The 22,145-nt window shown below is 41.5% G+C and overlaps 1 protein-coding gene across 4 annotated transcripts in view; it reads left to right on the top strand.

Annotated features, from left to right (window-relative positions):
• nav2a (neuron navigator 2a) overlaps positions 1-22,145 on the top strand; it is a 225,740-nt gene that overhangs the window by 145,612 nt on the left and 57,983 nt on the right. For 3 of the 4 annotated variants that reach the window (XM_087840960.1, XM_087840966.1, XM_006793762.3), the window contains 6 exons: positions 2,480-2,597; positions 7,772-7,824; positions 15,995-16,067; positions 17,062-17,305; positions 17,494-17,550; positions 20,676-20,809. In XM_087840960.1, coding sequence (XP_087697086.1) covers positions 2,480-2,597; positions 7,772-7,824; positions 15,995-16,067; positions 17,062-17,305; positions 17,494-17,550; positions 20,676-20,809 — 679 coding nt within the window. The remainder of the gene's footprint in view (positions 1-2,479; positions 2,598-7,771; positions 7,825-15,994; positions 16,068-17,061; positions 17,306-17,493; positions 17,551-20,675; positions 20,810-22,145) is intronic. The other variant, XM_035909131.2, reaches the window with a different exon arrangement.

Below are 22,145 nucleotides of genomic sequence, written 5' to 3'. Positions count from 1 at the left end.
GCAGCAGGGGGAAACTTGAAGCAAATGATGCATCACTGTGGATGGCCCTGTTATTAATGCTTAATTGAGTTTCTGTTGACATGGTGAATGTAAGTTAAGTATTCGCTATCCTTTTATCTCTGTTTTGCTCTCTCCCAGGTGGTGTTTTTGTGACGTTGTACTGCAAGTTAGACCTTTCACATATATATTAAAATATTTATTTGCTTCAGTTCAAAATGTTCATTTTTGATCAAAATCCCTGTGGTCACTGTGAAGTTTGCTTCTTGAACGCAGCACTAAGTTGCATCAAGCCTTTCTTTAAAATGAAAATTTCTACCTGCCGCATTTGAAGCTTGAGCTGCCCGAGTTGGAAACATCAGAGAAATAAAGTGTGTTTTGAAAAGTTGTCTCTTTCGGGACTTAAAAGGAACCTGTTGCTAACTTATCTCTACCCTTGCGACAAGCCCATACCCCCTTCTCCACTTGCCCTCGGGCCATTTGACCTCCCCTGTGGTTTACAGCTCCATGAATGACAGCTACCCATTTCACCTCGTTTTTAATTGCAATCCAAGCCCTCCATTTACCTGCCCAAAACTACTTCAAAGAGCGCTTGCACATTCACATAAAAGCTCTTCAAGATTGCACTTCCTTTTTTCCACAACCAGCTGAGAGTGTGAATGGATCGTCTAATCCGGCAGCTTAAAGGCTTTTTTTAGTTCAGCCTGTCACTCAGAACCTTTTTTGTTGTAACTGTGCGTTTGTGTTTGGGAATGCAGCCCGTGTAATTTCAAAATGTCGCTCCGAGGCGCTTTGTATTTAATGTGTGGTCGTGTGTTTGCATCGTAAACCTTTTGCGTTTGAGCTTGTGCGTGATGATGAGTGTACGGATGTGCGTGTTTATGAATCTTTTTGAAGTGTTCGCACCTGTTGTAAGACTTCATGAGGGCAGTGATTCATCTGTCGAGGCAGAAAAGCTTCAGGTTTGTTTACAGTGCAAATTCAAAGAAAGAAGGGTCACAACTGTGCCACACACGTCACCTCAAGCATGTGCTTTTAGGCTTGACCTTCACAATGCCATGCACTCACTGAGGACTGACAGATAGACTTGAATTTCACAGTGAAGTGTGTACTGATGAAGTTCGCTTGCTTGTGTGTCTGGATTTTGTAAATCAATCAGTTTTGGAATTTGACATTTATGCCAGCAGAAACTACTTTGTGTTTGACTTGCATCCCATTATCTTAATACAAGAATCTGTCAGCCTGACTAATCATTATTTTCTTCTGTGTAAAAGAAAGATTAATCAAAAGCATAAACTTTGTACAAAGCAGAGAAGGCAGATCTCTCTGAAAATCAGTTTGAGGGGTACACCAAGCTGAGTTTAAGAGATGGAGGATCCAATCACTGAAGCTGGATTTCTAGTTTACTTGGCAACGAAGAGTTGCAGTTAAAGTGCCTGAATTTTAGGACCGGGACCACGCCTCCAAACACGCCCCTTCCGGTTCTTATTTATATATGGATACCCCAGTTCTACAAGCTTTTTGTTCTGCTAGGCCTGGGAGCTGCCACCAGTTCCCTCTGAGGCCTTCCCCAAACCCCAGCTCAATTCATGTTTAAGCCATTCACCTTTATCCACTAAAAACGCTGTCAAGCCAGCTAGTGAAATGAGATTACTGCAGAAAGCTGACAGTTACTTAAACATGCTGATTGACACTTTCCTGTCATGTCTTAGTGGACTGCAGGTCTCTGAGTTTCTATGAATGCAAGAGTGAGACATGGAGTGAGAGGTGTCTTTATTTAGAAGCACATATTTCAAATCCCTTTGGGCTCCTCTGATGTTGCACTTGTCACACAGAGACTGCGCAGTTTACAGACAAGCTGGACATTGTTGCATATCAAGATGGGTTGATGACACATCCGTTTCTTTCATTTTTAGGAATACCCTTCTGCACAACTTCTCTTCAGCCACTTCATTTTTTTTACCTCCTCAGAAAGAGAGACTCACTTCTTATGATCACAGAGGGAGTAAAAAAAGAGAGTTTGCAGCTAATTATGAGGGAAGCTATTCAGATTATTCAGATGCGTTCTCTACCAACACCCCCCTCCTCCCCCCGTGTCCTCTCCTCCCCCCCCAGGCAGTGAAGGGTCTTTTCTGTCCCCAGAGAGTGATGTCAGCATGGCCCATTGAAAACAGCCGCCGTGTGCTCCGAGATGAATGCCCTGGCTGAGCACAATGGCCCCAATTTGAATACCACGCGGATATATGCCAGATCGGAGCCCCCAACAAAAGAAAAGAGGGCTACTCTGCTCCCATTCAAGCATGCTGTTATTTTATTAGTCGTAAATTTGCTTCATCCATTTATAGCTTTTGTAGTTTTTCAAGTGTTTATGGAGTTTGAAACACATGGGCGACCTGACAGGGTCGGCCCTGTTTTTGGAAAGAATTTTATTTTTGTTGGCACGTAACTGAAACACCGTGCTCGTGTTTGTGTCTGACCGCAGATTTACACGGACTGGGCCAACCACTACCTCGCCAAGTCAGGACACAAGCGTCTGATCAAGGACCTGCAAACAGACGTCACGGACGGAGTGCTGCTGGCTGAGATCATACAGGTCGTAGGTAAGGAAACCAACTTCTAATTCCAGGCCCTGCTGGAAGAAGCCAGCTCTGATCAAGTGACTGCTGGAGAAAAATGCGAGCCACGTCATTACTTGTTTAGATACGGCTGACCTTTACCAAATAAATGGTCGCTTGGCAAACATCATCATTAACTACAAACTCTTCTTTTGTTGAGGTGATAAGATTAAACCATTTTACTCTATTATCTAATGTAATATTGAACTATAAAGCAGCTGAAGTAGTTACTTCCACAAAGGGCCAATAGTCAGGAGAAAAACACTACTGTTGAGGAAAACTTTTATGAATTTCTAGACAGTTAGTGAACTACAGTCTGTAGACAGGGAGAATGTATAGAAGAGAAAGGAGAACAGTTAGAAGAGTGAATATAAATATAAATCAAATAAATTTAAACTTTCTGAAGTTTGTGCTTTGCTATGTCTCAACTCTTTACAAACCAATGTCTTGCATCGTGTTTGTATTGTTAAGCATGTTTTTGATTCAGTTATGTTCTCAAAGAGTCTTATGATCCTCAATCAAATTAAGAAAGCTTATAACTCAACAACAGCAGTTATACACAGTATGCAGCTGTTCAACCCACTGCTGATCGTCTGTGTTTTTGACCCATGCTCTCGTCTGTAAAATAATCATTATCATCATCATCATCAGTCTTGTCATCTTGTCTGGCCATCCTCAGCCTGTCATTTCATCTGCCGGCAGCCTTGCAGCTAAAACAGGCAAACACCAGCTGACCGGTGATTCAGCATGTCAGTGACTCTGCTCCCTGCTCCTCCCCTGTGTCTCTGACCCAGATTCTGTACATTTTATGCTATGAAGACCTTTACTGTTCTCACACTACATCAGTTGTTGCATGTGATTGTGTTTTGAGTTAGGTCATGAAGTTCATGCCTTCGTCCCTGAGCCTGGTTCTGCCGGAGGTTTCATTCTGTTAAAATTTAGTTTTTCCTTCCTGCTGTCGCCCAGTGCTTGATTATAAGGCCATGTCTGATTGTTGGGGGGGGGGGGGGGGGTGTCTCTACTATTAGGGTCTCTTACAATATTAAGCACCTTGAGGCGACTGTTGTTTTAATTTGGCACTATATAAAGCTGTCTGAGCATTATAGGTCTTTTTAGGTTATACCAATCTTCGTCTGTTAAAAGGGTTCCAGGAAAATCCAGTTGTTTTCACACCTGTATGGTGACTAAGGAGCAAGGTTGCCATTATATTGCTTTGGGGATATGCACAAGCATAAATGCTGACACAATAATGTGGAACTGTTCTAATGCTACTTTCCAGCCTGGATGTGGTCGTGTTTTTTGTGATTTATTCTTATGAAAGTTTGATGTTTTGACTGGGTAACATGGGACCATGTTGAACAGAGTCTGTCTTGCTCCTCTGTGTTTGTTCAGTTAGTATTAAATAATTCATTAGCAGTGAACCTGATTATTCAGACTATTTTGGAGCTCAAGAAATGAAAGTTTTGCTAAATTTTATAAGTGAAAGGTGGCTCCTGAGTTTCTGCATTGTGGAAAAAGTACCTGATGTTAATGCAATCCAGGTGACAGCTGGCTACAGCTTTGCTCTCAGATTAAATAATTTCCAACCAGAGCCATCCATTCACCTGTTTTGTACCTCCTTTCTGCCTGCTGCTTCTTGTCTCCTGGGAAAACCTAATACCCACATACAGTGGGGCAAAAAAGTATTTAGTCAGCCACCGATTGTGCAAGTTCCCCCACTTAAAATGATGACAGAGGTCAGTAATTTGCACCAGAGGTACACTTCAACTGTGAGAGACAGAATGTGAAAAAAAAATCCATGAATTCACATGGTAGGATTTGTAAAGAATTTATTCGTAAATCAGGGTGGAAAATAAGTATTTGGTCAATAACAAAAATACAACTCAATACTTTGTAACATAACCTTTGTTGGCAATAACAGAGGTCAAACGTTTACTATAGGTCTTTACCAGGTTTGCACACACAGTAGCTGGTATTTTGGCCCATTCCTCCATGCAGATCTTCTCAAGAGCAGTGATGTTTTGGGACTGTCGCCGAGCAACACGGACTTTCAACTCCCGCCACAGATTTTCTATGGGGTTGAGGTCTGGAGACTGGCTAGGCCACTCCAGGACTTTCAAATGCTTCTTACGGAGCCACTCCTTTGTTGCCCGGGCGGTGTGTTTTGGATCATTGTCATGTTGGAAGACCCAGCCTCGTTTCATCTTCAAAGTTCTCACTGATGGAAGGAGGTTTTGGCTCAAAATCTCACGATACTTGGCCCCATTCATTCTGTCCTTAACACGGATCAGTCGTCCTGTCCCCTTGGCAGAAAAACAGCCCCATAGCATGATGTTTCCACCCCCATGCTTCACAGTAGGTATGGTGTTCTTGGGATGCAACTCAGTATTCTTCTTCCTCCAAACACGACGAGTTGAGTTTATACCAAAAAGTTCTACTTTGGTTTCATCTGACCACATGACATTCTCCCAATCCTCTGCTGTATCATCCATGTGCTCTCTGGCAAACTTCAGACGGGCCTGGACATGCACTGGCTTCAGCAGCGGAACACGTCTGGCACTGCGGGATTTGATTCCCTGCCGTTGTAGTGTGTTACTGATGGTGACCTTTGTTACTTTGGTCCCAGCTCTCTGCAGGTCATTCACCAGGTCCCCCGTGTGGTTCTGGGATCTTTGCTCACCGTTCTCATGATCATTTTGACCCCACGGGATGAGATCGTGCGTGGAGCCCCAGATCGAGGGAGATTATCAGTGGTCTTGTATGTCTTCCATTTTCTGATGATTGCTCCCACAGTTGATTTTTTCACACCAAGCTGCTTGCCTATTGTAGATTCACTCTTCCCAGTCTGGTGCAGGTCTACAATTCTTTTCCTGGTGTCCTTCGAAAGCTCTTTGGTCTTGGCCATGGCGGAGTTTGGAGTCTGACTGGTTGAGGCTGTGGACAGGTGTCTTTTATACAGATGATGAGGTCAAACAGGTGCCATTCATACAGGTAACGAGTGGGGGACAGAAAAGCTTCTTACAGAAGACGTTACAGGTCTGTGAGAGCCAGGGATTTTCCTTGTTTGAGGTGACCAAATACTTATTTTCCACCCTGATTTACGAATAAATTCTTTACAAATCCTACCATGTGAATTCATGGATTTTTTTTTCACATTCTGTCTCTCACAGTTGAAGTGTACCTCTGGTGCAAATTACTGACCTCTGTCATCATTTTAAGTGGGGGAACTTGCACAATCGGTGGCTGACTAAATACTTTTTTGCCCCACTGTAGTGTGATGAAACCAGAGCAGCTTGCTGGTGTTGGAACAGCCGTACAAGTTCAGAGGCCTGGCCGATATGACACCTGTTTAGCTATTTGATCTGCTTAGATTCAAGGTCAGGGTTGACTTTCACACAAGCCTTCAGATCGATTTCATCATCAGTTGTTTTTATGAATATTTCAGAGGGTAATCTGTCCGGTGAAATTCAACCAAAATTAAGACATGGCTTTGTCCTCTGTTTCTAGTCTTCTCCAGTAATCTAGCTGTTGTATAGCCCAGCTGCTGGAATGTGAGCAGCTCATTTATTTGCTCAGTATTCACAACATAAACTGTGTGAGTTTGTTTTTTATTTTTAGTTTTAAGTGTGTCCCAAAATCACACAGTACGTGTCTCTTGTGGGTGTTGGTGTCTACAGTGTGCAATTTTTAGGTAGCACACAAACCAAAGCCAACAGTAGTAGTGTTAAATCACTGATAGTCTTGTTAGCACTAAACTATTTTGGAATCGCTTCATGCCAAATTTCAATTCTCAGTATGAAAATGACGTGCTTTAAATGTACATAGAGAGAGGTCGTGTCCAAATACATGCTGCAATACCAAGTTCATAAAAGTGAAAAACCCCTTGCCTTGAAGGTCATCTTGACCTCTTGAGCTCTTCCTGAGCTGCTGCTATTTCTAGATCACTTCCTATAAGTCTCCTTCTGACCACTTGTATGAGCACCCTGTGATTTCACCACAGACCTCAGTCTTGGGCAGGAAACGAACATCAACTGCTCTTTAAACCTGACCAGACTTGCGGGATCGGTGTCCATCTACAAAGATCAGTAGGGCCACCTACTTTTGGGTTTTACAACATTCACTTATCTTGCACCATGAATTTGTCCTTCATGGTCAGACTGTCCTGGTGCTTTAGCGTGAGAACAGAAACCACGAGACCTGCAGTGGATCCTGTTGTGTGCCATTGTGTGTACAAAATATACAACATGTTAAAAACAATTTTTTTTCATCACCTGCTTCTTTTCTAAAGTTAAAATTCAGGCATAAGGGTCATCATCTTAAGAAACAGTGAAGGAGATCCATAGACCTTCAGTAAAAGGAGTCAAAGCTTGACTTCTATGGAGCGAATAACAGCAGCACTACAAGTATAGCAGTGTTGCCCAAGGAGGACTTTAAAACGAGTATGGTTTTACATTTTTATGGGTGGAGTTGTTGAAGTTTCTAATTGCATGTTGACCTAATTGACCTGATAACACCACCAATTAACTAACATAAACTGAAAATTAAATCACTTTTAATTCACAGTCCAAAGTGTATGGGAGCTATTTATAAAAGCCCAGTAATCCCAGGAGTCTTCGTCATTCCCACTAAAACTGACCACATTTCTTTCATATGTGAATTGTAAAACAAAACCATCCACTTCACTGGGAGAACAGTGTTTTGTGCTGCTGTATGGTGTAAAGGATGTGGTCCTGACATGTAGCTGCCCTCTAGTCTCCACCGTGCCTCCTGATGCAGGAGTCTGTGCTGTTAGCACAGTTGTCAGCTGTGAGCTGAGGGCTGTGTCTCAGCTGCTGTGGGCTGGGCCTTCTAATGGACGGGAGGGATTCTCGACACCACACACACACAGCAGCGCAACACTCCTGGTTGGGCCCCCAACGGCCCCGCTCCCATTTGCTATGACCAGATAGCATTTCATGTGCCAGCAGGAGGGGATAGGAAAGGAGGAGAGGGGGGGATCCCAGTCACTGGCATGAACACCTCTGCTCTCTGCACTCAGCCTGTCACTGTCTGGGACACACACATCGGGATAAAGGAGAGGATTACATTAAGTGAACACGCCTGAAAAGAGGTCTCATTATCTCTTCTTTTGTCTCTCTGTCTCTTCTGTCTCTCCTCAGCCAATGAGAAGATTGGTGATATCAATGGATGTCCCAAGAGCCGTTCTCAGATGGTAAGTGACCTACCAAGTTTGTTTTGGCAGAACGTTGAGAAATTTACCTGCGTGTTTGTGTGAAACAAACCCAGCTCTTTGAAGTCCCATCTGATCAACTTAAGTGGCCCTCGCTAGAAACGGCGGCACAGAAGTCCCTGGTAAATAGTTGTAGATGTGAATAGTTAGCCCATTTATTTTTACTTTTGTGGTATGGTGTGCAGTCATCTGTGAAACCTCTGGCTCAGACTTCTGGATTTGGCTCTCAGTTAAAAGCATCGCAGGCTTTGGTTTTGGGGCCAGTTTTGCCTCTTCATGTTACACATGATACACATCCAAAGAAGTCAGCATTCCTCACATCTTCAGGGGTAAAAGCAGATGGAGAATATCAGCACTTTAGAGCCAGTTACGATGTGTTTTTGTCTGCAGTGATAGTTAGAAGGTACATAGGTGGGATTGCCTTCTTGACACTGCTGGTGGCATTTTAGCGGTTTTACAGTTTAGTGCTCTCTGTGGGACATGAACTGAGCATCTCGAAGCAGGGCTGCCCTCCACTAAATGCAATGGGTCATAAATTAGGACAGTGTGCCAGCTGAGGGGCTATTTCTGGCCACCAGCCAGACTACTGAAGCCTACCAAAGCACCAGAGAGAGAATGATGGAGACACCCATACACACCCATATTTAACAACTGAAAAGGAGGTGGAAGCACAGCTGATCCCTGAGCGTCACTGCACACACATACCCACAGTGGAGTCATATTACTGTACTTATGAGGGCATTCTGCTCTGACTGATTGTAGTTCTTCTTTAGCATTTGATGGTGTTTTCATTTCATTCGTTTTTGATGGAGGTCACCTATGTCCTGCCATGTTATTACATTTATTTCAGAATTAATTATATATTAGAGAGCTTCTGTAAAATTCTGACCTTTAGTAGAGAGCGAGGTTTCACACTATGATGCTCATGGTACGCTCTGTATTTATCATTCCTGAAAGCGCAGAGGAGGGGTTTGTCCACACAAGAGCCAATTATTCTTCTTCTCTTGGGGTTGCTGAGCATCACTGATTTGAACGTGTGTTTGTGTGAGAGAGTAAGTTCACTAGAACCAGAAGCAGTCAAACACTTTATATGAAATATAATGACCTAAAAAAAACATACATTGATTGCACATTGTTTGTTGCAGTGTTTATCCTGGAGCATTATGGTGATGATATAGGAACAACACCAACACAGAGTATACAAACTTTTTAAATTTTTACAAGCGTTTGAAAACATTTATTAACTCCCACTGAAAATGGTCTCAACTCCATCTCCACTTCACTTTAGCCGTGATTACACCCCCAGTTCTCCTGTAACTGAGCATCTTGAAATTTTGGTCTCCATGGTCTGGACGTCTCTGTGGGTTTCTTATCAACATCCTGTTTAGAGCTCTTTCACGTCCAGCTCATGTGACACAGCAGCTTTTTCTTTTACAAGGCGAGAGGATTGTAGCTTACCTCTGAGACAGAACAAGTGGTTCCAAATGGATGGTGTATCTTTTACGGTGTTGTGATTCTTCATAGACTCTGTTTGCGTCAAAGGAGATGGTTTGTTTCTCTGTTTTTATAGTGTTCAGTCAGTCAGTGGGAATTGTTTAATGGAAAGCAGTTGTCAAAATCTCGCTTTAACTTTGCACGCAGACCCGCAGATGTTGCAGTATGTGCGCATGTTTGTCTATGTATGTGAATGTGATTGATTCTCTGTGTATAGTCTCAGTATTTGTGTCAGCTTTAGAACCGAATCTGAAGCATTCAAACAGCGCTAAGGGTAGGCATAACCGCAGCAATTATGCAGAATGTCTGCTTTGTGTATCGTAGTGCTGTCAAAACAAACACACACAGAGGTTCTGAGAGTTTATTTAGCAGAAGAGTGTTTAGAGGAGTGAGAGAGCTCTTTTTTTTTAACCACACTTGATTTCATTGTTGAAAAAAAATCTGCTGCCATTCACTAGCGCTTGACTCAAGCTCGGCTTCTGAATGAATAAAAATGGAAATAAGCTCCATCAGTGGGATAAACTGTAGTGCATTCACCTCACTCACCTGCTGCCTATCCGCACAAGTGCCTGTTTTTGTAACTGTCACATTCTTGTTGAAAGAAACCCCACTGGCAGGTCATCCCTTTGCCACCCAGTCAGGCTCTGTGTGTGTGTGTGTGTGTGTGTGTGTGTGTGTGTGTGTGCGTGTGCGTGTGTGTCGTCTGCCTGCCTGTCTGTGCAGGTTCAGTCCAGACTGAGGGTGTTGATTTGACAGTGAGCTGTTAAAACATCCCACGATGGCCCATCACATAGGGAGACACACAGTCATGCTTACATGGGGTGTCTCATTCAGGCGCCCACCTGAATGGGACACCCCCCCCCCCCTTCCCCCCTCTGGTTGAAAGTAGTCTAAATTAAAAAGTAAACTGTAAGCCAGAATCACCGTATGAGATTCAAGATTCACGCGGCATGTTTCAAAACACAGATAAACCCATGGCATCCACATGATGTGTCCAAGATGTGAACACAGAGGGAGTGAAGGTGCGCTTGCGCTGTGAAAGGCTTTCTGTCTTGATTTTATCTTCTAGGGAGCTGTTCATTTCCCCCCGTCCCTCTGTTCTTCTTACTCTGTGTGCTGGACTGATTGGTTCTCACCAATCTGCCATAAAATAAAGAGGGTGAATTGAGCCACACAGGTGGTTAGAAACCAGCAGGACCAGGTGTTTAATGGACTTGATGAAGCATAGAATGAATGTTTATGTGCTGAACTGTCTGCACAATTGAGCTTTTCTTTATAATTCACTGCGTGTTTCGCCTTCAGGTGTGGTTTAAGATTGGATTGGAGGTGAGAAAGCACCTTACCCTGCAGTGTCTTTATTATGTTTTATTCAATCTAAAAATGTACACAGAACTGTGCTGGTGTGTCCACGGATGCTTATTTTTGATGTTTTAGCTGGTGGAGCTTTACACAGGTACACAGGGCAAGAACCAGAAGGTGTTGGATTAATGCTTAAACAGGCTGGTTAATGTTTGATCATAAGGCGTTACACTTTCTGTGTGCGTTTGAGAGAGAAATCCCCGAGTGTGTCAGCTGGTCAGAGCTCGGGTGATCACATGGTGGATTGGAGAGAATGAGCAATCAGAGTTGCTGTTGCTAAGATACCAAATATACCAGAAGCCAAATAATATTTTTCAGCCGGCACAGGCTTTATTCACCCTGGAGATGTTGTGTCTTCCACATGACTTCTGCTGACCCGTGGGCTGCAAAAGAAAGAGCACCTATAACGATGGGATAAAATAAGAGCGACGTTACCCTGAATAATGCAGTTCAGTTCAACTGTTCTCAATCAAAAGCTGCCTCCATATAATATTAACACTTTTTTCTGGTGCTGTGATAGAGAGGTAATCTTGTAATGTTCCACAAGGTATTTGTATTATATTGTCCAGCCTTTGCATATACACTGTGTTCATTTGTGGCTTAACAATTAGTCTATTCATGGGAGATATGACACAGCCGTTTTTAATGGCTTTTTTTCCCAGGAACATTTAAACTTTGAAAAATGTGGCCTTTTAAGATGAAGGCCTGGGGGAATTTCAGTTTGTGTTGGTGCAAGCCGATGTTAGCCTGAATCAAAACTGTTTCAAAGGAACAATTAAAACATAACAGTCAACTAACAATAGCACAGATATCCTGATATGACTGCCTCAACTCTCAAACACAACAGTGAGTATGTAAAAATGAATTTTTAGATGGAAGAGGGCTCAGTGTGCTCCCTGTTACACCGACGTGTGTGAAGTTGCATCATGGTGTGTCTATTCATGCTGCTGCTGCGCCAGAACATTTCTGTTTAAAACTTGAGCGTTCGTGGTTTTCTGTCAGAATAGAAAGAATTACTCAGGTACGTGTCAAAGTTCTGCAAGTAGGTGGCTAGATGCAATCCATGAAACATCCTGAGTGGGTGAAAGTGTGTGTGTGTGTGTGCGCGAGAGCACACACTGATGGATTTAACAACGCACAGATACACACACATGCTGACGCAACGTGTTGGCTCACAGTCTTAACCAGCCAGACTCTACAAGAACCAACAGTCAAAAGGTCAAATGACACGGAGCTGTCCGGAAACAAAGCTTGTGTCGTCACATCATAGGAAAAAGGTCCAATGCATCAAGCCAATAAGGTGTTTCTCTAAAATATAACATTTCAGACAAAAAAAAAGGTTTCTGCATAATTGAAGCAGAAAAATGTAATTTAATTTAATTTGTTAACTGCTGTTTTGCAAAAAAATATGTGATTTCAGTTTGTTACATTTTTTTTTTCTTTTAGTGGGAAACTGTAATGTACCCAAACAGACTTCTGGATTAACTTCGACCGTTCATAGTTAGGGGTAAAGTAGGGTATTTTATTGTATCGGGATTTTGATGCTCATAATTTCAGTTTTACTTCCAAATGAAGTGATGAAGTGTTTCAGATGAAACCACAGCTTTAACGGCTTACGGTCTCACAGTTTCTTGCTGTAGTGATTTTGTGCTTTGTTCCCAGATCCCCGCAAATAGAAAAGCATACAGGTAAATGCAGAAGCAAGACTCAAATTGTGGTAAACTATAATCCTCATCAGAAGGCAGGTGTCAGTCTTAGAGTTCTCACATTTATTGTAGTACATCAATCTGGTTAAATCTTATAGCCAAGTTTTGGTCACTCTGATCTGCTGGTGCTCTGCTTTTATTCTGACTGGAAGACTGACATGTAAACAGTTAATGTAAGAGCCATTTTGCTGCTTGTCAGTGAAATCCTGCTTCACACTCATAATACTCTTGCTCAAGCATACTCCTTCCCCTCTCTCTCTCTCTCTCTCTTGCTCTCTCTCTTGCTCTCTCTCTCTGTCACTCACACACACACACAATAGCAGCCCTGTGATGGGAGGAAATGTTTGTTCAGAGCACTGTTGGCCGGCTAGCCCTGCACTAACGCTGCCAGGAGCCGAGCAGAGCAGAGAGGTGACAGTGGCTCGGATCGAGGTGTGAAGCTGGGCAGAGGCAAACTGCAGGAACATGTCACACCTTCAGGCAGGTATGGGGCTTCCCTGCAGATTTGTTGTCTTATGCTGACAGTGAACGCATTCTTGTTTAGAGGTAGGGGTTTTTCTGGTTGTCAGTAGATTCTCTTCTGTACCATATTAAATTTTGAGTCTATAGCTTACTGCCCTTTGGCAGCGTGGGCGCTTCGTATACACTTTTCCTTTCACTTCAGTGTGTCTGCAATCATTTATCAGCCGGTTATCTTGGTACAAAGTTTGCACAGAGCAGATTCATGAGAGCAGTGACCCAAAAAATAAAGTGGTGACAGACACAGACATTGCATTCCTCGTTCCTGTTGTTGGCAACGTTTTGCTAATCCTGTCAACAGTACTAACGTGATCATCCATATCAGTCATCCTTTAACCAATGCTGTTTCAGACATTTTCTTTTAAGCTGGATGATCATGTAGTATTTAGATTCCTGGCCAGCCTTAAACTAAGTTTAACTTCTATGACACTGGAACACCCTGCCTTACAAGTGTTACAACCTTTGATCCGATTCTAACTCATTAAATATCCCGAATGGACTAATCAGTGATATACAGTAATTAGAAAATATATTTAGTGGTCTGAGTAGGATTTCAGGCTACAGCTGATGTTCCGCCGGCTTTACTAACCTGTTTTTCCTACACGTTTTAAATAGCAGTAGAGGTTTCAGCATATTGACCCTGACCATGACACTTATGACGGGGTGTCTCACTGAAGTATACATTCTGAGGGTTACTGCTATTTAAGCTTCAACTATAAAAGGCTGCTTACAAGTTTAGGCCCAAGGTATTAAAGGTGGTTTTCAACAGGTTTATTTTTAAGGACCCTGCGGTATTCAGAGAGGACCATAACCTGCATTCCTACTGTTCCTTAGTTTACTGCTGTATTACGTTGAAGGACAGCATGTGCCAGGCCTGCTAACAGCTGTTTCCCAGGTCAGAGGTCATGGAAATGACAGCAGGGGCAGTGGTGCATTTTCAGTTCAGCTGATGACCTGAAGTCAGATGAACTCTTCACACACTGGCATGGCTCAGATATTTTTGGAGCTTGTTTCAAACACTGAAAGCAATGAAGAAATTGTTATCAAGCCAGTATTATTGAAATAATACATCCAATATTCTGTTAGAGGTTGTAACATTATTGTGAAATTCATAGTATCATAGTAGCAGGTCTATCTGCTAATAACTAATAATGTGGCTCTAAGAGCAGTATGACTGTGGGGTTGACTGATAAAGGAGTGCTAGCAAGTCCTTCAGCAAAGGAGTACTTCCTGCTCAAGTTTTTTGCTGCTGACTGACAATTACAGTAGCCTGGACATTCCACCTTGATGATGTTGCCCTTGTTCACATGCAAATTGAGTGTAATGCTGATACTTTAATGACGTAAATGCTGTCCTCTACACCATCTTTGCTATCTGAGCTACACTATTGCACTGCGTAAAACACAAGAGAAGGTAAGAAAAGAAGTGAAGTACGCCCCAAAAGGGAATCCAAGTATTCAAACAAGTTACTTTGTAACATGTACCCCCAACTGCTGGTGGATGTAACTAAATGTGACATAGTACAGGATGGCAGCAATATTAGTAGTAATTCTGTGGCTTCTGTGGTTCAGTAGTGCACTCATGGATTTACCTACAACATTTGCTGTCAGACATTTTTATATTTTTACAAAGGCAGATGTAAATGAGTTCGTCACCTCATAGCCGGAGACTTCCTAGCAGGAGAAGCACAGTGGGAGCTGTAGGTCAGGTTATATTTAGTTGGTGCATATTAAGTGTAATCATGTCATTAATCATTACTGTACAGGACCCTTCTGCTTGCAGCCCACACCCAGGCTCATTTACAAAGAACACAGTTCATATGTATTTAGGTTTGAAACCACTTGCGGTATCATTGCTGTGTATCTGTGCTCCCACCCTCTGCTGTAAAGTTCTATTGAAGCTTTCAGAATGAGTTTTTTGTCAATACAGTGTTGCAGTGTTGCAGATTAGGCTCAGTGCATTAGAAATCTACTCTGTAAATAAATAGCATTCTGAAAAGATTCGGCCCCTCCCTGACCTTTGTGTACTGTTTAAAATTTCCACTTCTCAAACAGTTTTTATTGTTGATTAATTGGTCTGCAGAGACTTCTACACAGCTAGTAACTCTGTGTGTAATATGAGAGATCAATGACTGTATAATACTGATATATCTTTTGTTGTACCCTGTTTGTTTGCTCCCCACCCACAACAACAGTTGGTACACTTTGATCGCACAGTCATTCATCAGATCTACCCTGCTTAATGACTTGTTTTATGCGGTTTACGATAAGGTGCGCGAGCAAGCAGATTCTGTGTATAATGGGTCACATGGTCTCTAAACAAAGCCTGTCTGCCTATCAAATCCTCTCACAGTCCAGTGACAGCTCAGCAGTCTGCTCAGGTTGCCAAGGCTGCTGTCATAGCAACTGAGTGACTATACATGTTTGCTTCCCCATAGGTCAAGTGATGTAAGTGTACCTGGTTTGAATTCTGCTGTGGCTATATCACTATGTGGTCCAATTTACTTCTCTAGTATGGCACAGCAATCTCTGTACATACAGACTCTCTCTTCTACTCTTCAGCACCAGTTCATACTTTTATATGTGCCAGAAATTTGTGCCATTTGTTTGTTATAAATGCTGATATCCCAAATGCCACAAAACGCCTTTAAATGCAGTGCCGTGTAAACACTTAACACTCAGGTCTCATCACATAAAACTTGCCAAAAAATTGTCATGATGACTTTTTTGCACGGAGTTGGATACAACACATTATTGAATGATCAAAAAAAGCTTATTTCCCATCTTAACTGTTTTTGGAGTCATCCTACCTGTCAGACCAGTGATTATTAAATGATAAACGATCTGCAGTCCCAACAGTTCTATCATTGTCATTGATATTCAGCACCTCTATTTACTGCTTAAGATGTTGTGATGCCAACCTTTGCCTTATGTTGACTCCCCGAGATTTGTTATTGTTGTGAGAGCCATGCAAAAAGCTAATCAGTGCGGGTTCTCATATTTCACCATGATGCAAATTTCAATGTAAATGTACAGTATGAAGAATCATGCAGCTGTGACTCTCGCTCTCTGTAGATTGAGAACATAGATGCCTGCCTCAGTTTCCTGGCAGCTAAAGGAGTCAACATCCAGGGTCTGTCTGCAGAAGGTAAGCTGGAAACACAAATTTATTCTTTCACATGGAACATGAGAGTTCATCCTGAATTAACCTCAGGCTTAGTTACTAAATAGAACTGATGCCGCGAGAAAGATAAAACCTCAGGATTGGTACACTGATTTTTTTTTTATTAGCAAGCTCTCTCCAGGAAACTCTGTATTAATGCAAATGAAAACATTCAGGGCTGATTTCACAACACATATAACTAATGTACCAGAAAGCTTACAATGGTACATAATGATGTTTAAATGTAGCTGTTGTGAAAAAGAAAGAAAGAAAGAAAAAAAGAAAGAAATTCACACAGGGAACTGAGAGACAATATTATTACTGGTCCTAATGCAAAGCTGAATCAAACAGCAGCATCCTATTACAGCAAGAAAGACATGGGGTCCATTCACTGTTCTGTTAGGAGAACTTTGAGGTGTATCATCTTGCAGTTCAAGAACAATCCAGAAGGAGAGCTAAAGGCAGCAGAATTAGATAGAGGAATTAGACAGAGTGTGACATATTTGAAATGCCAGTTTCAGATGGGGCTGACCATCTAAATAAGGCCCAGGGCCCAGAATCGGGCTGGCAAAGACACGCCAATGTGTCTCACTGGACAACTTTGGAAAGGAGGGCATAAATTTGGACTTTTAAATGGATTAATGCATTGTACAGCTTTATACAGCTACTGATTCATGCTACACTAAAGTAATGTAGAACTAGATAAACAATTAAATTACAAAAATGTTGCTGTTTTTCACTATCTACAGTAGAATAGAATATATGGTTTGATAAGCAATAGAGATGATCTCCATATAAGAAAACAATCAAAATGCCATGAAATCATAAAAAAACCCTAGTAGCTTATTTTCCAAGCACTAGTATGGTAAATATGAAAAATTGTTGCAAACTTCATCCTCTATTTTGTTTTCATCTCCCCACTTTTTTTCTACTTTTCTCCTTTTAAATCATTCACCCCATCCTTGTTTCTGACCTTCAGAGATTCGGAATGGCAATCTGAAAGCCATCCTTGGCCTCTTCTTCAGCTTGTCCCGCTACAAACAGCAGCAGCAGCAGGCCCAGCGGCAAAACTCCCAGCCCACCCTCCCACTTGCTGCCCAGTCCCAGAGCACACACCCTCCACTGAGTCAGCAGATCAGCGCCCCGGCCCAGCTCAGCCACTCTCTGTATGGGACTCCTGCCATCACATCCCAGAAAGCAGCGCAGGCCGAGATGCAGTCCAGGTGAGGCTAACTGGAGTGAACAAATTTGTCCCTGTGGTGTTTACTTTCTTCACATGCCTGCTGTTGTAATCCATCATTTTGACATTTCTATCTTCCTGTTCGCACTTTTTGTCATTTATAACTTTAATCCTGACCTCTCATTGTCTCTGTCCTCTTCCATATCTTTCCTCTCTTTTCTTCTCCTCTAGGGATGGGTGTCAAAGTAAACTACTCAAGTTTTCCCTTGGTCAGAAAAAGACCTCTAGGTCAGCTCTTGTGCCTTTCTAATTTCTTTCTCCTTCCCTTCTTTCCTCCACCACACCTCCTATTCCGTTCCATTCCTGGAAATAGGTTGAGATTGCCCCTAATCAAGGATAGCATTTCTTTCGCTCTGTAATGAGTTTAATGTTGTTTCTTTGTCTGTGATTAAGGGCAATCTCTACTACAAGCACTATCTATTATGCATGAATGGTAGTGTTGGAGCAGATAGGAACAAAAGCTCCAGGCTCCATTTTCAGAAGGCCCTGTCTCTCTGGCAGCGTGCCTCATTTGGCAGGCCTGCTTAATGGGCTGTAGAAGACCTTTAGATAACCCTTAAGTAAATGTGTGCGTGCTTGTGTGTGTGCGCGTGTGTGCTTCTGCAATCCCCCATATAATATGTCATTAATAATTAACACAGAGGAATCTGTGGCAGGTCAGTAATGAGACATGTTATATTTATCTTTGGTCTTACTTTTTTCTTTTTCAGTTACATTAGCCTCCTTATAGCATGCAGCATCATATGATGTGATAACGCACCTTAAAATTTAATGTACCATTTAGTTTTGCATGCTGCCCCATCCCAGAATATGTTTACATTGCACCTGCCCGGATACAGCACCTGACCAAACTAAAGAAATGCCCCCCTCTTCTGGTCAGCATGTGCAACTACAATTATTCTACATCATTTATCAAAACACTTTTTAAACTCTTTTTTTTTTTTTTTTTAATTGATTGATCTTAATTAAGATTTAAATGACTCTCTGGCAGCATCTGATAGCGAATTTTAAAAGATTTTAACAATGTGAATTGTTTATATTAATAATATTGCGGTGAAAGGTCTATTTTTCTTTGTTTTGGAATAAAAATTTTATTTTTAGTTTTATTTATTTATTTATTTTTTTATCTTTTTGAATAATTATAATAAATAAAAAATTACACACAATGTACTTTAGAAACAAAAACACAAAGTAGAACCAAAGTTTAATATTTAATAACCCTTCAGAAAGCTTAAATATTAAGTATTAAATAATTATATCAAATGTTAAGTTTAATACATATGTATAATTATGTATATATGTTAGCCCACACAGAGGAAAAAAAGAATCACTTATCCAAGCAGCTTGTAAATGAAAAAAAGAAGAAGAATATATTACAAAATTATAGGCTAAATGAAAAAAGCCTTCTTGTAAGAATTAGAATAATGTAGACTTTTTTTTTCTTCAGATCATCATCTGTGAGTTTCTTGAAATGCATTTCTTTCTTCAAACACAGCTGTGTTATTATTCTCTGGCTTTCTTCCTCACCATGCCTTTTATGTTTTAATTTTGTAAAGTTTTGGAAGAAAAATTATTGTTAACTCAGTGTTAACATACTGAGTTAACAGCAAAACATGGTGCTTTTGAACATAATGAGTGTGGAAGAATCTAAGTGAAGAGAAGAATTGCTGTACAATTTAGTGTAAGCAGACCGTTTTTTTAAGGGGTTTCTTTTGGTAAGTTGGCTGTATCCAAGTAATGATGTGCTGTTAGCACTAGTACTTCATTTTGAGAAATGTTTAAGTACTTTTCTTTGTCTGCATTGCACTTTTAAGAGTGTAGAAAGAGAAAGATTTGCAAAGTAGATTTATTCTGGAATTTCTTTTCACACTATAGCCCATATTAAAATTAAAATTTAAGAAAAAAGTGTTGCTTGTTTTTTTTGGGTTTTTTTAATGTAACCACTAGATTGAATTACTTCCTGACAGACTCAGTCCAGTGGGGGAAGGTAGTAGACTTGCTGGCCCTGCTATAATTGAAATGATTTTTGACTACTCTAGCCTAAATAATGTGGTTAAAGCTATTACCTTGCAACAGCTGGATAAATAGTGGTCACTCAAAGTGAATGGCAAGACGGAAATGAGAGTTTCTATAATGCACACGAGAGCTGAGTGAGACTGCTGTAATCTGCTTATCAAGTATCCGCCTCAGTCCCAAGATGGTGATGATGTCGCCAATGGTCAATTAGCATTTCATCAGCAGCTGTGTGCCACAGCCTGTTAGATTCCAACTCGCCTTATAGATTGGCTTGCAAAATGAAATCAAGGTGTCATAACTTCCACCAAAGCTTGTCTACAGTCTAATCCATGTGGGGAAAATAAGGAGGAGCATGTGTAATCTGAGCTCATAGTTCTCCCAGGACCCGCTCTCAGTCTGACTGTCCACTCTGCTGCAAGCTTATCTGTCTCCATTAGCCTGGTGTAGGTGCACCCTGGGGGTGGGTCGCCGCAACGCTGCAAGAAAAGCAAACAAAAGCTAAGTTTAAAACTAAAGCTGCAATTTTAAATAGAAAACTACACATGTCAGGAACAAGTTTGGAAAAATGCCTTGTTAGAAAGGAGCCTAAAATAGTGTGAAGCATTTAGAAAGACATGAAGAGGAGGGCAGTCCTATTGTGGTTAGTGTAGCAATGAGGTTGAGGTATATTTGACCTTCTGGAAAGCAAACAGAGACCACTTCCCCCAGGAAATCAATACAGTAGGTCAACAAGTTCATATTACAAATTAACTGTGGATGTTGAGGTCCTCTACAGCCTATTGAGGGTGGTACATCAGCTTCAGTGCACATCAACACAGAGGCACGGTATAGAAAACAAAGCACGCTAGTGCAGATTTCTTTTTAAAGCTCATCCTTTGTGGCAAATTGCACTCCCCTAAACAGTGAAGCATGTTTGTGTAGCACTTTCCTTTTTTAAACTATTAACTATACTTAATTTAGTTTTGAAACAAACAGAAGATGTATGCTACTAGGATATTTTGGTATTTGCAGAATGTGGTTTTCTCTTTCAGAAATGTGATTTGTTCTACAACTGCCACTTACCCTTCTAATGTGTTTGGTTTAATCACATAAAATGCTTGGTCTAATAAATCTAATTATGTTATACCCTCCCATCTTAGTTTACAGTCTGTTGCCTAGTTGTGTGCTTGTGTTATAGGCTTGCAGTGACCTAATGTGTCTCTGTAATGTGTGGGGGAAAATAAAACTGCTTTAGATTCATAAACTCGTGTTTGTCATAAAGCAGCTAACTTTTTTGGCCTGTTTATTCCCTCTTTTTTCTCCCTTGCTTTCTTCCTTTTCTTCTGTCTATTCATCAGACTTCCTGGCCCCACAACAAGGGTGTCCACTGCTGGCAGTGACATCCCGCCGAGAGGCTCGGTCAGCGCTGCTGGGAACAGACGGAGCCAGGGCTTCAGTGACAAAACCAAAGCCAACTCACACCTGAACAAAGGTAAGCCAGAGATACAGATACAAATGGGTGCACACTGACATCTTCAGGTTGAATCTTGGATGTTGGCAAATCCCGTTAGCATGTCATCATGACATGTGTGCAAGTTTAGAGGAAGAGAAAGTAAAATTAGAGGACAGGCAGTAGCCTTGCAGCTGTAAAAAGTCTTAATGCTGTGTTTAGGATGATTTTATGGTGAATCCTTTGGGTGCTTTTTTGTTTTTGTGGGGAAAATGCAAGTTAGCTGTGCTGCTTTGAGGCTAATAGAGGATTAAAAACCATGCCAGTAATGCTTGGCCCTCAGCACGCAGTGCAGCACAGAAACAACTGTGTCTTTTAAAGAGAACAGCAACAAAGAACTGATGAGCAGAAATTCCAGAATCACATAATGACTACATGCTCACCACCTTTGGAATCATTCTGAACATTAATGTTGCATTTTTAAAGGATGTGGAGGTTGTTCTCAGTTTGCTGTTGTTGATGTTGATCTCAGGCTGACCTGTGCAGTGTCTTTATGGAAACGTGTCTTTGAAACTCTGTCCCATTACTCTTAATGTGTGGTTTCATGTAATATGAGTTAAATGTCATTGTGACCTCCATTTACACAGACTGTATTCATCCTCACAAATGGAAAGGTCACTCAAGGTGTGGACCATTTAGAGCACTGCTCTCTACCTTTTTCCAACCTGCACAACTCAAGTGCAACAGCACAGTGAACCCTTTAGGACTTGCGAGAGGTGTTCGCCTCAGCACAAGAAGGTCATGGCTTTGAATGGACCAGTCAGCTGGGTGGTGTGGAGGTTACATGTTCCCTGTGACTGTGTGGGTTCTGTATGGGTTCTCTGGATTCCTCCCACAGTCGCAGACGCTGTGAATGTAACAGTGTGAATAGTTGTCTGTCTCTTTGTGATGGCCCTGCGATAGACTGGCGACCCAGTCAGGGTGTGCCTCGGCTTTTGTCCTATCACAGTTGGGCTCCAGTACCTAAACACCCCCCCCCCCTCCCCCAACAGCTGCAGCACTGAGCTAAAAAGAGTTGACTGAAGGGATGCATCCAAGTATTATTTTAGAGAAATAAAGTTCTGAATGAGAACGTTGGCGAACAAAGTTCAGTTGCTCTTCGTAAATCATTGTGCCTTTTCTTATTTAGGAACATCAGGACCAGCTCATCATCACTTTATGTCAACTTCAAGTTTTTCAGTGTGTTTTTGGTTTTTGTTTGTTTGTTTTTTAAAACTTTTTTTTTTTTTACAAAATAATAACACACGTGAGGTGTATGTTTGCTACACGATAACATCCAAAAAATGTGTTTTTCGGGACACATTTAATGTACGAAGGT

Source organism: Neolamprologus brichardi, chromosome 1 (genome assembly GCF_056152115.1).
Source record: "Neolamprologus brichardi isolate AB-2024 chromosome 1, ASM5615211v1, whole genome shotgun sequence".
NCBI classification, from domain to species: Eukaryota; Metazoa; Chordata; class Actinopteri; order Cichliformes; family Cichlidae; genus Neolamprologus; species Neolamprologus brichardi.
Note: the sequence above shows the minus strand (reverse complement) of the source record. Positions and strands in the feature narration are given on the sequence as shown.